This window comes from Eutrema salsugineum, unplaced genomic scaffold (assembly GCF_000478725.1).
Source record: "Eutrema salsugineum unplaced genomic scaffold, Eutsalg1_0 scaffold_5, whole genome shotgun sequence".
NCBI lineage: Eukaryota > Viridiplantae > Streptophyta > Magnoliopsida > Brassicales > Brassicaceae > Eutrema > Eutrema salsugineum.
Genome location: NW_006256612.1, coordinates 4,608,331 through 4,623,398, shown reverse-complemented (window position 1 = coordinate 4,623,398; position 15,068 = coordinate 4,608,331). Strand labels below are relative to the sequence as shown.

The window sequence follows — 15,068 nt, the reverse complement described above, 5'->3', positions numbered from 1 at the left end:
AAAATGTGATAAATCATAAAGTAAAGCAGTGTCTGAGAATAAAGGCAAATGGAAAAAAAAATGAAACAAATCCCAAAATAAAAAAAAATAAAGAACAAAATCAAATTGTATCAGAGTTTCAGATGATTGAATTAATCGAGGAGATCAGCAGGTCCGATCCAGTGAGAATTCAGTTGTTTCATAGTCCATGGGGTCGGTCTGCTCGTTTGTGGTGTTCTCATCATCAAGGAGGTCGTCACCTTCCAGGTTAGCAGCATCGACTGGCTGAGTCATGTTGGCTTCAGCAGGAGCTTTTCCGTACTTCTGGTATAGATCGCAGTGGATCTTGGGGGTGCGACATTGCTTTGTTGGGTGGTTGAACATCCCACATCTGGTACAAGCAGAGTGATCGGGGTTGGTGTGGCGGGTCGGCTTGGTGATGCCTCGACCACGACCAGGACCATAACTGAGGTTAGGTCGGTTGCCACGACCATGTCCGCGTCCACGTCTTCCACGTCCATGTCCTCGGCCATTACCACGTCCATTACCACGTCCACGGCGGTGATCTGAGGATCTATCGGGTTGAACATGGTAGGACTCTTGACGAGAAGCATGGACAGGAGCTGATCCCGGGGGCCTCATAGCGCTGTTCCTCATAAGCAGCTGGTTATTCTTCTCAGCGAGGAGAAGACAGGACAACAAGTCTTCGTACAATGTGTGTTTCATTGCACGGTATTGTTGTTGGAGCACAACATTCTCTGTGCTGAATGTGGATAATGTTTTCTCGAGGAGATCATTATCTGTCACATCCTCGCCACAGAGTTTCCGGATGGCAACAATACGAAAGAGTTCGTTGTTGTAATCATCTACGGATTTGTAGTCCTGGAACCGAAGGTTCTTCCAGTCGAAATCTGCCTGAGGCAACTGGACCATTTTCTGATGGTCATATCGCTTTTTCAGCGCTTGCCACAATTCAAGTGGATTCTCAAGAGTGAGATATTGCTGCTTAAGGCTCGGGGCCAGATGATGGCGTATGTGACATATCGCCTGAGACTGTCCCTTACGGGATGCGGTGTTACCGTCGGTAATACACGCATCGAGTTCTTTCGATGCGAGGAACAAGCGCATGTCTAGGGCCCACTCGAGGTAGTTATCCCCGGAGACGTGAAGGGCCTCGAATTCACATTTCTGAATGTTTGACATCTGAAACATGAGATTGATTTTGTTAGGGATTGTTTTGAGAAAATTTTGAATGCTGATGATGAAACTTTCTATTTTGAGAATATTTCTATTTTAGGAAAGTTTCTAAATTTGGAAAGTTTCTAATTTGGGTAATTTTCTAAATGAGGAAAGTTTCTATGTCGGGAAAATTTCTATATGAGGAAAGTTTTTATATGAGGAAACTTTCTATTAGAGGGAACTTTCTCGGAAATAGTAAATTTTAAAGGGTATGGTTTTAGTTACCCCGAACATGATGTCGGTTTAATAGCTGTGATTTAATCGGTTAAAGCCGAATATAATTTCGGTTAATGAGAACCAAGTTTAGCCGGTTTTAGGCGGTTTAGGAGGAACCCTAGGGGAGCCGAATATGATTAGGGTTTTATCTAGGGTTTTAACGGTTTGGAAAACATATTTTGGATGTGATTTCGAGATCTATAGGATCTGTGGTCGATGGTTTTAATAATTTCACAAGGACAACAAAGAAATCACGTGAAAAGGACTAGGGTTTAAGCATTATGACTTACGATTTTGAAGATTACAAAATCGTGAATCAAGCTTAGGATTTAGGGTTAATTTTCTTAGTTTATTCAATCAAGTGTTTCAAGCAAGAGAATCAACAATCAAATAAGCTGCAACAAGCTTATTAAACATGAAGAAAATCGAATAGGTTTATGCCATAAACATGGCCAAAAACGGTTGTTAGGTTTTTGTAGATTAGGGTTTTATAAAACGAGTTTAAAACCTTTGAACATGCATAAACTTGTAATTTAAACAATCAATCAACAAGTTATCAATCAATCATCAGAGTATCAAACACTTTCAATCAATTAGAGATCGATTTTTTTTTTTTTATAGGGTTTTGAAGTGTTTAAACAACAGGTTCTATGGCTCTCAGTTTTAGAAGATACCTTTTCCACCTTTGGATTTCTGACAGGCTAATGAAACTGGGAGCTAATAGACCTCAGTTAGCCGCTACGAATTCCAAGGATTGATCACCAAAACTGGAGAAGCTGCTGGTTGAAGAAGGAAAAACTCGGATCTGGTTTTTTTTTTCGGTTGATCGTCGTGTACTGTAAGTGTGCGTGAGGGCGCGTCCGACGTTGGATCGACAAACGGTTTTCACCAGTAGATTCGTCTCGTCGAGGGCTTCGATTTGATATGTAGATCGTCTTCTGGTTCCTCACGGTTTGGAAGATATGCGTCTTTTAAGTTTCGACTTGCTTTTAGGGTTTTGGTGGTGGCCGGATTTATTAGGGTTTTTCGCTCAGAGAGTCTTATCGTGCTGATAACGTGTTGTGAAAACTTAGAAACTTTATTAATCACTGGAATGTATATATAGAGTACATAGAGAATCTAGGTTAAGTACAATGCCCTGATGGGCCTAATGGGCCGGTATAAGAGTCCATATATGATATGTGTTATAACAATTCTTAAATATATTATGGATGTCAAATTTTAAATGTATATGGCAAATTTAATCCCAAAACTTGTTTTTATGAAATTTAAGAGAATTGCCTTATGTTTTGACTATACATGGTTTATGGAAAAGACTCACTGAGTTTTTTTACAAAAGAAATTCAAATGTTAGATCTTCTTTTTACAAATACCATCTTAATTAGATCCACGCAAATAATCTTTTTTTTATAAGATGATTTATATCTTTTATATTAGTGATCAGTTAAAATAAAACTGATGCTGCGAGATGCATGGTTGAAGCGCCTACGCCTCATCATCCATCACCTGAAAAATTTATCAGAACCGTTGGAATGGAACATTTTCTGAAAGTATGTGATTGGATATGGTACTCAACAATAAATTACATCTCTTTTTTTTCCCTAAAGAAAAATTACATCATCTCTACCTCGCTCATTCTTAAGTATCAATCAATCAAAAAAATTAATTTGTTGATAATTATCAGCTTAATTAAAGTAGTAGATTTAAATCCTCTCAATAATGGCTAACAGATAATGCTTAAGAAGAATATTTTTATGATATCAGTATCTAACATTTTCATCAACTAAAGTTTTTGTAATAGAGATGTATGAAATGTGGTTGGGGGTCAGAATTTATTGTATATACTTATTTATTCTGTCAACAAATTTATTATATTCTTTTGTAACAATTGTGAGTGGACCACGGTAGTGAATAATGATGGGTAAACAAATAGAGAAGGGAAGGAACAAAAAAAAAAAAAATAGAAAAGTGGAAGAGAAAAGCATTGTTTCCTGTTAGTACTTAGTAGTTAGTAGCGACTATCTTGGCAAGATTCCAAAAACAAATTTCACTAAAAAGGAAAAAAGAGCTTGGTATCCACGCCTTATTGCTCTCTCTCTAAAGGTTGAGAAGATGGTAAATACATCAAGTTGATTTTGGGTTTTCGACGTTTCGTGTTCGTATCTTTCGATAATGTCTCGGCTTCTCTCCAAGCTCTCTCCCCTCGTAAGCTAAGCTCTTTCTTTCTTTTGGTCTCTCTTAGATGTTTATTTTCTACCAATTAGTGCTTTTTGTTAAAAGAAGACGCAACTTTTCTAGAGGTTTTTTACGGTTGATTTTCTCTCTTAGGGGAGACTAATAAAGACAAAGAAAAGTAATTAATTAGAGAAGAGTACTAAGGATAGGATGCTTAAAGAAGAGTACTAATCGGAGGGTTTATTTTCTACCTTTTTTTTTGTTTTTTTTTCTCTTTGTTGAAAGAGGTTGCCACTTTGCATAGAAGAATCTTACTTAAAAAGTTGATTTTCTCTAACATTGACAATAAAAAAAACTAAAGATAAGGATCGGAGGGTTGAGCTTAGTTACTCTATGCTTTTAAAAAAAAGAGAAGAATTTACTTTAATTGGTTTTTGATCTCTGTGTTGTGTTGCTTACTTGGCAGATTCACAAGAGCAAGAGCAAGAGCGTTCGTTTGTTTTCATCGTCCAAGACCGGTCCCTGTGCTTCGATTTGCAGCGTTGTGGAACCCTCAACGGACGGCGCCGGCAACGGCAACGTCGGAGAAGTCCTGTTGTACGACGTCGCAAAACAAGAGTTAGTTAGAGTGGAAAAAACATATCCCGATGAGCTTTACGACGCACAGTTGGTCGGAGCTTCCCATGGATGGGGTTTTTTCTCCAATAGAGAAGATCGTTCGTTAGTTATCAGCGACTTTCTGAACCCATATGCTTCCAAGTCAAAACCAAAGATAGTTCCTCTGCCTCCGTTTACTAGAATGCCCACTTGCCAAACCGAAGTCGTGTGCAACGTGGCCATGTCCTCTCCTCCCGAGCCATATGACAAAGACTGGGGCGTTGGCATCAAATTCTTGGGTAAACAGCTGAGTTTCTGCAGGCCCAACTGTGACCTACGTTGGACTAACATCCCAACACCTTTTGAGTCTTGGGATAGCTCAAATCTAATGTATTCCAAGAAAGACGAGAGGTTCTACTTGCTTGCTCCCGGAGGCAACTACTTATGCTCCTGGGATCTAAACTTCAAGAAAGATAACAAGCCTAAGTTCCATGAGTTGGTGTTGCACAACCTCCCCAAGATGCCAAGTTCCCGATGGAAGCGTTTGGATTCCTTTTGCAGGGAGGATCACTGGGTGGAGTCACCTTCTGGCGAATGTTTCCTTGTCAAATGGTATTAGTTGGAAAATTAAATTTGCTCAAAATATATTGCCGAAGGAAAAAAAAAAAAAAACTACTTAACACTCTTTTTGGCTTTGGAATGTTCACTTTCAGGTACTCGGAATACACTCCTAAAGGGTTCAAAGCACCGGCGTTAATGGTGTTTAGAGAGGAGGACACAGTAAGTGGGAAGAAAAACATGCGTTATACAGTGGACATTGGAGATCTCTGCATTTTCATTTCAAAGGGCGAGGATTTCTGCGTTGAGGCCAGCTCTTGCAACCTCTACCCTAACTCCATCTTTTTAAATGGCCGTATGCTTGCTGCGCTCAATATCACCAACAAAACCACCGGTTGCTATGAATATCCCGAAGGTACACCAGACAGGATTCCTTACTCCCCGTACTGGCTTCCTCCGTTTTCGAGCTCTAGCTAAGCTTGTGCTGTGTATTTGCTTCTTCATTCGTGTTATTTGTGTGGATGGTTATGTCCTGTTGACCGGTTTTGGATTACTAAGATAGTAAGATCTAATTCAAGATCATCTATGTTCCTTTTTTCTTCTTCTGGAATTCTTGGCCCCCGTATCAATATTAATTAATCAAATTCTGATCTCGTTTTTAGAAGAAATATTGCCTTAGAGCACATGTCTAACTTTGATTACTTTTGTTAGATTTGTTTACCATCGCGTTAGGTTCTTTTTTGAATCTTTTGTACTTCTTTAAAAAAATCCTTTGTACTTCTAGAGTGGATTCTTTCAAAGTACAGTAATATATAATTTAACATTTTAAAACCCCAAAAAAACAAAGGAACAAGGATTTTCTCTTCTAGCCCACGTTTGAAATATACTTACTCCACAAACATTTTTATATTTGACGTCCACAACCACATGGCCCGGGTATTCGTACGAGAGTGCCTCAGCGAACTTAATTTGATGTAGTTCCCGAGAGTGTCGCGTGTACGTCGTGTAGTAATTATATATGATTGACCAAAAAAAAAACATTTTAAATTGCAGCAAGATGGTTTACGTTTTGTTTAAATCTTATCTAAACAGTAAAACTCGTTTCTTTTGAACGACATAGCTTAAAAAAATAGCCATTTACTATGTGCATTCTAAAGGAACCTGGATTTTCGATAAATGCTCTTACCGATGCAGATCAAAGAGATCGTTTATTATTTGAACTCAAGAATGACAGAGAATAATGTTCAAAAAAAAAAAAAAGAATGACAGAAAAACAGAAAAGAAGAAAAGAAGAAAAAAAAAGTACATTTCCTTTGTTCATCAATGTTACAGTATATGCAAAGAAGAGCATATATGGGTTTCCTAGACTAGCTAAAGTCATATATCACTCACTCCTAATACAATTGAGTATTGACCGTGATTACAAAATTTGACTAATAGTTTTTTTTTTTTAATTTTACGAATAGTTGGCATTTATTTTTTTTTCCTAATTTGCACTTTACTCTCGGATTTTCTTACAAGAATTAGTTTGCAAACTAAACAACAACTAAATTAAACAGACTTTTTATTACTACTAAAACTTTTTTCTTAACTGTCAATATCAAAAGAAAATTATTAATTTGGCCACAAATTAATCACACCTAACAAAGAAAAATCTGTAGCAATTATGTGCATGGTCCTGAAACCTTTTGGACCAGAAGCAAAAGACAAACTTATGGGCTTATAGATTAATTATTTAGAAAAAGATGAAAAATGGTTTCATCGACTTAATTGTTAATGTCTTAATGGTAACTAAAATTATGGGCTTATAAATTAATCATTTGCAAAATTGTACCACAAATTTATATATGTAAGAATCGAAACTTTCTGATGCACATAAACCCAACGTCTGCTCTACAAATAACATAAAAAGATTTACAAATAACAAAAGTTGAAGAGATAGAGAGAAGTATGAAATGTGGTTGGGTAATTATTAAGAATTTATTGTATATAGCTGTAAGCTGTTTACTCTGTCAACAAATTTATGATATAGCTTTTGTAACAATTGTGAGTGGACGACGGTAAATGAATAATGATGGGTAACAAATATCGTAGATCAAGAAAAGAAAAAAGAGTGGTAGAATAATGGAAAGAAGAGCATTGTTTCCTGTTAATAGCGAGTACTTTCTTTTCTGAAACAAATAGCAACTATCTTGGCTTGGCAAGATTCCAAAAACAAAAATTTCTCCAAAAAGGAAAGAAAAGCTTGGTAGCCAAGCCTATTGCTTTCTTTAATGATAGAGAAGATCGTAGAGACTCCAAATACATCAACTTAATTCTGGCGATATCTTTCCAATAATGTCTAGGCTTCTCTCCAAGCTATCTCCCCTCGTAAGCTAAGCTCTTTCTTGCTTCTGTTCTGTCTTAGATGGTTTTTTTTTTTTTTTTTGGTTCAAATCTCAGATGGTTTTATCTCTAAGTCTTTTACCAAAGAAAATTGAATTTTTTTTTCCTCCTTAACAAAAACAAAGATAAGGATCGGATGGTTGAGGTTGCTACATGCTTAGACAAGAGGAGGAATAAATTTACTTCTAATTGCTTTTGATCTTTGCGTTGCTTACTTGGCAGATGCGCAAGAGCAGGAGCGTTCGTTCGTTTTCATCGTACGAGACAGGCCCGTATTTGTCGCTTTGTGTCAGTGCAAAACCGCTGCCGGAAAGCGGCAACGTTGGAGAAGTGGTATTGTTCGACCCTGCGAAAGAAGAGTTACTCGAACTCACGGATAAAACAATTCCTGAAGAAATCGTTCTGGCCAACGGCATCGGAGCTTCCAAGGGATGGGGAATTTTCTGTGACCCGCAAGATCGCTGCGTGCTTATCTCAGACTTCATGAACCCCTGGTCTTGCAAATCAAACCCGAAGCTCTTCACTCTGCCTCCGCTTACTCCTCTGCCCTCTTGCCAAACTGATGTGGTCTGGAACGTGGCAATGTCCACTTGTCCTGATGAAGACGAAGACTGGGTAGTTGGCATCAAGTCCTTGGGTGACCAGCTGAGTTTCTGTAGGCCCCGTCGTGACTTGCGTTGGACTAAGATCACAACCCCTTTTGACCACTTTCCAACCTCGAACCTAATGTATTCCAAGAGAGATGGGAAGTTCTACTTGCCTGGTCCTGGAGGCCACCACTTGTTGTCCTATGATCTCCTCCACTTGGACAAGAAAGCCTACTAGCCTGAGTTCCATGAGTTGCAATTTCGAGACTTTCCACATTCAGTCGAGTCTGAGTTGGATCTACGGGAGCTATTTCCTTCTTCTTCCAGGACGGAACACCTCGTGGAGTCACCCTCGGGAGATGAACGTTTCCTCGTCAAATGGTATATATATACACACACGATCTAGTCTCTACTCTCTAGCTAGCTAATAGTGGCATATATATGAATCTACATTGTTGTTAAACCATCGTTGGTTCTTGCATGCAGGTACGCCAACGGCTGTTTGGCTTCGAAAAAAATCTCATACGAAACGCAGCAGTTCATGGTGTTTAGAGAAGAGGAGACTACAGAGGGAAGATTCATGTGTTACACTGATGACCTTGGAGATCTGTGTATCTTCATTTCAAAGGGCGAGGCTTTTTGCGTCCCTGCAAGCTCTTTCCCTGGACTCAAACCAAACTCCATCTATTTTATAGGCTTTGGCTTAGGTATCTACGATCTCACCACCAAAATCGCCTCAAGTTTTCAAGCTCCCAAAGGTGCGCTGGATCATATTGTGCTCCCTTACTGGTTTCATCCATCTTCTAGCTAGTGCTAAGATCGGTTTGCTTCGTTTTTATTTTCTCTCGACTAGCTAAGATCTTCCTTCTCACTCACCTTTGAGACGATTTTAATTTATGTGATCTACTATGATTATGAAGATATTTCTTCTATATATCTATTATTTATTTATTTAAAACACACACAGTTCATCACCTGTTTGGTTTTTTACACAGTGCTAAAAACATGTCTTTCATAAAACAATCTCTCTAATTAATCGAACAAATTTTTCTGACATCACAATACGGGATTGTTATCAAGAGAAAAAAAAAAGAAAATAAAAGAGTACCACATAGAAAAACTATGCCTGTCACACATGTTTTTTACCATCCAAAATAAAACAATGCTGATCAGAGACCATGTATGTGATGAGGTTGATGACAAGGACACTGAGCTGGACAATAAGACAAGGTCAACAAGGAAGAGAAGACTTATTAGTAGTCTCTGTTATGATTTTGTTTTGTCGTGCAAGTAGTATAGGGAGATTGGGCTTCCGTGTTTCGAGGAACCTGAACTCCACTTTCCCATTTCCTCAGTTATAAATGGGGACCACAGCTAAAGATCTTGTGGCTTTTAAATGGGGACCACAGCTAACAAAATGCATTTTAGTTATTTTAATGGACTATGCAGCTCTTTTTAAGGTTTTTTATTTTTATTTTTGCTCAACGTTTTGCCACATGCTCTGATTTTTTTTAGCATAGAGTTCGGACTTTAAATTCGACTTTCGTTTTATTACGTCTCTGAGCCACAATGGGGATTCTAAGTTGGATAGACTTTACAACTGTGAGAACGATCTGTGACTATGCGAGTAACTGTTCCACAGAGTTTAACTTCCTACAATTAAAAAAGCCGAATGTTAGCTAATAGTTATAAGTTAAAAGAGATTGCCTCCAGAGCTGGCTATCTTTCCATATAATCGGGCTTACTAAAGTGATTGTGTCCTGAACTATCTTATTTTTTGTTTTTCCCACTGTTCCTGTGCCAGTGCCTTTGCCTGTTCCTGATCAGAGAAGTGTGTTAGCAGAGATGAGCTTGATTTTTGTCACATGAGCCTGAGAAATGAAAATGCAAGCAAAGGCAAGATCTTGTGGATTTACCGACACGCCCCCATGGTTTTGAGCAAAAAGTTTCAGTGATTGAGTAGAAACCTGCGACTTGACATACGCTGATTAACAGCTACATATAAAAGCCTATATATATATATATGTACGTGTATGTATACGCATAAATTGATAACTAACGCACATCTTATATATAAAAGAGGAAGAACTTTCTCCATCCTGTTGCCACATCATTACTGGACAGAGTAACACGTGTTTATATTTATTTTTCTCAACTTTAAAAAATTAAAAACTAAATGATGCTTCATTTTGCTAAATTAAATACTTTAAAGCTCCCTCTTATCAGTTCAATCTAGCGGAAGAGCAAACAAAATAAGAGTATTCGAGTGAAGAGATGTCAAAGAAACTCAATCTGAAATTCGATTCCCCAAAAACTGAAACCCATGCGCCATCCGGTAAGTATGACTCCCATCGATAATGTAAGTGTTTCTTCTCTTAATTTTCCATTGAATGCTCGTGTCGATTTGTTTTCGGCTATCCTGAAAATATATTGAGTTTGTGATAATCGGAAATCAACTAATTGGTATTTTACTCATATTGTTAAATTTGCATTTGGTAGTCTCTAGGGAACAAGCTTTCATTCAAGAGTTATTCACTTCTGTGTGATGTATCTACACTATACTCAGCAATCATATGTGCATTGCACTTTGAAATAAATTGGCCTTTCTGCACGGGAATAGATAATAGATTCCCAATCATACTTCTCCCACTTGGTTCATTGATTTATAGCTGAAGAGAACGTCTATTTTGGATTCTTATAGTTAAACAAAATCAACGTTTCATCAAACCATCGTAATCTATATATACGATCTCTCCAATCTAATTGCTGGAACTAGATCCTAAAATTGTTAGTTTTAAATGTATTCGACAGGTAACGGAATCAGAGGTACAAGAAGTGGGCACAAGTGTTGGCGATCCTGAAGGTGTTCGAACAAGATAATTAAAGGTTGATCGTCGAGTAAAAAACCGATGGTAAACGTCAGCAACGTAAAGGCAGTGGAAGCAAACTCAGGAATCAACTACGTTGGTAATATCCCCCTTGCTAACTAGTAATTTTTTAAATCATTTTGTTCCGTAGTAATTTAAAAATGGGACCAAGAAGTTTTTGTTTAAATTTTTGTACAATTGAATTCTCTTTTGATCTTAATACAATTTGTCTATTCATGTTTCGCTTTGATCATAATTGATTGATTGGTATCGACATTTGTAGGATTTAGAGGAATATCCACGCTAAGGAACCAGGGACAGAGCAAATGTATGTCTTTCCCACTGTATTTCCCATTTGATAAATATTTTATTTCACTGTTATGGATTTAGACACTACTTTGGCTTTAAAAAGTTTATATGTTCTTTCGTTCTCTATTCTATCTCCACCATCGTACAACTAAATAAAAAAAGAGAAACATGTGAATGTTGATACTACATCTATATAATGGTAAAACCGTTCTGTCAATTAGCAGATATGATGTAGCTGTTAATGGATGTAGAAAGTGGTAAAAGAAGAGGAGGAATAGCTGAAGATGTTAAGAACAACGGAGAAGAAATGCATATTGCTGTTAAGTGGTTGATACACATTCAAAGAAGTGTGGGACTTCAAAAAACAAAGGAAATCAACATTGTAGGAAGTCAGTACTTTTATTTCCAACGATATCAAATGTCTGAAATACAGAATGACCTAAAAGTATGCTTCTTCTTTATTTGGAACATGTTTTCTTGCAAAGCTTATATATGTAGTGTCATCATCTATACCTACAAACACTCCATAACCTTGAGATTGACGACCCTTGTAATGGCTTATAAGGTAAAGGCTTTATAAGGTTTTTTGTAAACCAGTTTTATTTTTTTTGTAAACCAGTTTTTTTTTGTAAACCAGTTTACTTCATTTTTGTTGGAATGGAAGAATCCAGTGGTCTTCTACTTTGGTTGAGGTCCCAGAAGCCTCAAATTCAATGATGTGAAATAATTTAATGGTCTTCTAAATGGGTTTTTAATTCAGCTCCTTAAAGAACGATATTGAAGGCGTTTAGAAGATTGTTAGAAAATGTTAGTTATTGTTCCTTTTATGCATTTTGCATATTTTATGTACATATCAGCTAATATTTTGCGTAAACAAATTGTCTGTAATGGTTTTGACTACAATTCGATCATTTTGATCAATGTGCAAGAGGAGATAAATTAGCAAATTTTATCCTCTTCATCTCCCGTACATTTAAATTCTCATATTTTACCGGTCTTTACAGCTCAAGTGTGATAATAATATAGCGACTGAATAATGTGGGGTTTTCAAGCATCTTCGTGATCGTGCAAATAACTTGGATCATTTAGGAGAAATCTTTATTATTTGGTTTGATTCTGATTACAGAATATATGCTCTTTCTATTGAAGTTATAAAAAAAGAAACCACTGAATGAGGAAATTAATTTTAATCACTCTATAAAGAATTATAATTCTGTCTAACATTTTTAATTTCTGTCATTTCAACTTCTCTTCTCATCAAAGGACAAGGATTTTACATTTAATTAAATAGTAACCAATCTTTGATTCAACGATAGTTCCACAACTAATGGATATCATTAAAATTTAACAATGTAATTAAAAACTCGCGCATAGCGCGGGTACTCACCTAGTAATATTTAAAAGTTATGAATAGCTTCTTATCGAGAAAGCCAATAAGGTTTTGCGGCCAAATTAAAAGCTAGCAGGTTATATTACTTATTTTCCTTTTTTTATTCCTTTTAATTAGTTAAATAATATCAGCTATGAAAACAAAAATAAAACTTTAGATTGAGAAAATGCATACAAAAATCAAATGTTCTAAGATCCGGGTCCAAGAAATTTGGAATTTTCTGGTTAAAATTGGGACATTACCAAAGTTATCTATATATCGTCCAAAGAGGTACTGCATTGTGATGCAAAAAAATCAATTAGGGACCTAGTATTCTTTTCAATATGGATATTTGTAGAATATATGAAAACATCAGTGCATGGATTTTGAGGGGTATCGGTTTTGGTTCAATCCGTTTGAACTTTTAAACAAAAGTTCGGGATTAGACCATGATTATCGGTAGTTTCTTGTAAGTTTCTTCTGATTTAATGAGTTTTTTTTAATTGAATTAAAGGAGTTAAATACAGAGATCGATCTTTATTTAAGGATTTTAAGGATCGATCCTAGCAGATGACGTGGCAGAGTTTGGTTGGTTCGCTTCAACATTTTCTCTCTCTCCTACTTTTTCGTCGTCTTCTTGTTTCTCTATATGAATCACAGTGACGCCATTTTTTTGTTTTCTGTCTGATTCTTCTCCACCATTTTCGATATTCCTCTGATTCCTCTCCACCATTTCCATGATTTTCCGTCGTTTCTCTTCTCCAACATGAACGACGACGCGAACGGAGGTAATCAGAGGAGAAGAGCTCGTCGATCTGAGAAGACAATCGGTCAACGTCACCGTCAAACAAACGAACCTCGAACAACGAAGCACAGGCTGATGATGACGACGACACATCTCTTCCTCTTTCCCTAAGTTTGGGCCCAACTTTCTCCATTATTATTCTTCTCAGATCTCACCGATGATGATGATGTGGGTTTCTCTGATATTCTAAACTTAACTTAATTTAATTTAATGAGTTTCTTATCTTCATTTTATTATTTTAATATTCTTCAAAAAACTTATATGAGTTTCTCTAATAAACTTGCTCTTAATGTCATTGATGACTTTTTAGTGGGCCATCAAACTCACGTAAAGGCCCATAATTTCCCTCTATCTCACGCAAGTGAATTCGTAAAATAAGTTATGGGTAAAAGAAGTTGGTTCAAACTTCAAATCCCCGACATTAATGCGTTTGTTGTTGTTATACATATTAATATTAAATAATGATAATAAGTTTGAAACAAATGCTGAAGTCAGATATGAAAATAACTCAAATATTAAAAGAGCCAATCACTAATGGTGAAATTGTATTCGGATCAGTTTTTTTAAAAACTTTTTTATAAATAAACGATCACAGAATAATTACTGACAAAGTTAAATCAATGATGGCAGAAAAGTATCGTTAGTTATAACTTATAAGTGTCACCGATAGATTCAAAGTCAAAAATGAAATATGTCATGGGACTATGGGAGGTGGTGACTCAAAAATGTAAGCATCTCATGATATATGAAAGTATTCGTCCTCTAGTTTTGGTTGGTATGAAAAACATTTTTATAAATAAACGATCACAGAATAATTACTAACAAAGTTAAATCAATGATGGCAGAAAAGTATCGTTAGTTATAACTTATAAGTGTCACCGATATATTCAAAGTCAAAAATGAAATATGTCACGGGACTTGGGAGGTGGTGACTCAGAAATGGAAGCATCTCATGATATATGAAAGTATTCGTCCTCTAGTTTTGGTTGGTATGTTATTGCATGAATTTTCTCTAGTAACGTAGAAATAGTCCTACAAGAATATTAAAAGCCCACAAATAACCTTTTTAAACATTGATTTTTGTTCTTAGGAAAAAAACACAATTAATTTTTCAAGGCTCCGAATAAAGGAGAAATTGAGCATGAATATGTAATTCAGCGAAAACTAAAGAAAAAAAAACAAAAACAGGCTTTTAGACAAGGCTTTAAATGTTTCAAAAGTTGTATAATAGTTGCTTTCTTCTGAATTATTACAAGAGCAATTGGTCCCATGACTACCATCTTTGTGGTAGACTCTTTTCCATATTATTGGGGAAAAACTCCTACAAAAGAGTATAAATGAAACTGTATCCATTTTTAATTTGGACTCAGCAGATTTCAAAATTCAAAACGTAAAAGAACTAAATTATATAATTATATTTAATGCTGTATAAAAAATTACTTCTATAAATCGGTTCAATTTGGTTTAATTAGAGATCAGGTCGAGGTCTTTTCGGATAATTGGGTCAAATTTGTTTGTATAAACTGAGTCTCGACCCCATAATATATGATTTATAAGACACTTATTCAAAATTCAACGGATATGTATGTCACCATGCATAATTAGATAGATGGTGCATATCGCCATGAATTATATATATCTTAGTTAATGTAGTTATGCGCCTGCATATAATTTATAAATTGGCATGCATGTGTAGCTATGCAAAGTTCAATAGTTGGTGTAGCTAAATATCATTTTCTATTTTGTTTTAAATTTTTTTTTCTTTTCTATTTCAATGGGTTTACTGTATTTTTCAAACTTTTGTGAAGAAAGGGAGTCAAATTCAGATATGGATTACCACATATGTAGATTTTTAACCACTTTAAAAGTTTATTTATACTTAGTTTTTTTCCTTAACTATAGAATTTATATCGTACTAGGTAAAATTAAGCAATTTAATTTGTCAGTTGTCGATCAGATTGGTGATATAAAGTAGTAGTTTT

The 15,068-nt window shown here is 36.0% G+C and overlaps 2 protein-coding genes across 2 annotated transcripts; both read left to right on the top strand.

Moving 5' to 3' along the window:
• Positions 1 to 3,410: 3,410 nt before the first annotated feature.
• LOC18992087 lies at positions 3,411 to 5,388 on the top strand. Its single transcript, XM_006415444.2, has 3 exons — positions 3,411 to 3,639; positions 4,076 to 4,818; positions 4,920 to 5,388. Exons 1-3 carry the CDS (start codon positions 3,607 to 3,609, stop codon positions 5,239 to 5,241), a joined length of 1,098 nt encoding a protein of 365 aa, XP_006415507.2. The 5' UTR covers positions 3,411 to 3,606; the 3' UTR covers positions 5,242 to 5,388.
• Positions 5,389 to 6,883: 1,495 nt separating this feature from the next.
• On the top strand, positions 6,884 to 8,698 carry LOC18992085. Its single transcript, XM_006415442.2, is given in 3 exon segments — positions 6,884 to 7,134; positions 7,372 to 8,117; positions 8,223 to 8,698. Coding segments are annotated over 3 exon segments (1,104 nt in total). The 5' UTR covers positions 6,884 to 7,101; the 3' UTR covers positions 8,548 to 8,698.
• Positions 8,699 to 15,068: the final 6,370 nt, after the last annotated feature.

Excerpts from the sequence above, each read along its gene's own strand:
- LOC18992087 (XM_006415444.2), top strand. The coding sequence starts at position 3,607 with ATGTCTCGGCTTCTCTCCAAGCTCTCTCCCCTC. Across the intron at positions 3,640-4,075 it reads TCTCCAAGCTCTCTCCCCTC|ATTCACAAGAGCAAGAGCAA; the intron begins GTAAGCTAAGCT and ends CTTACTTGGCAG. Across the intron at positions 4,819-4,919 it reads GAATGTTTCCTTGTCAAATG|GTACTCGGAATACACTCCTA; the intron begins GTATTAGTTGGA and ends GTTCACTTTCAG.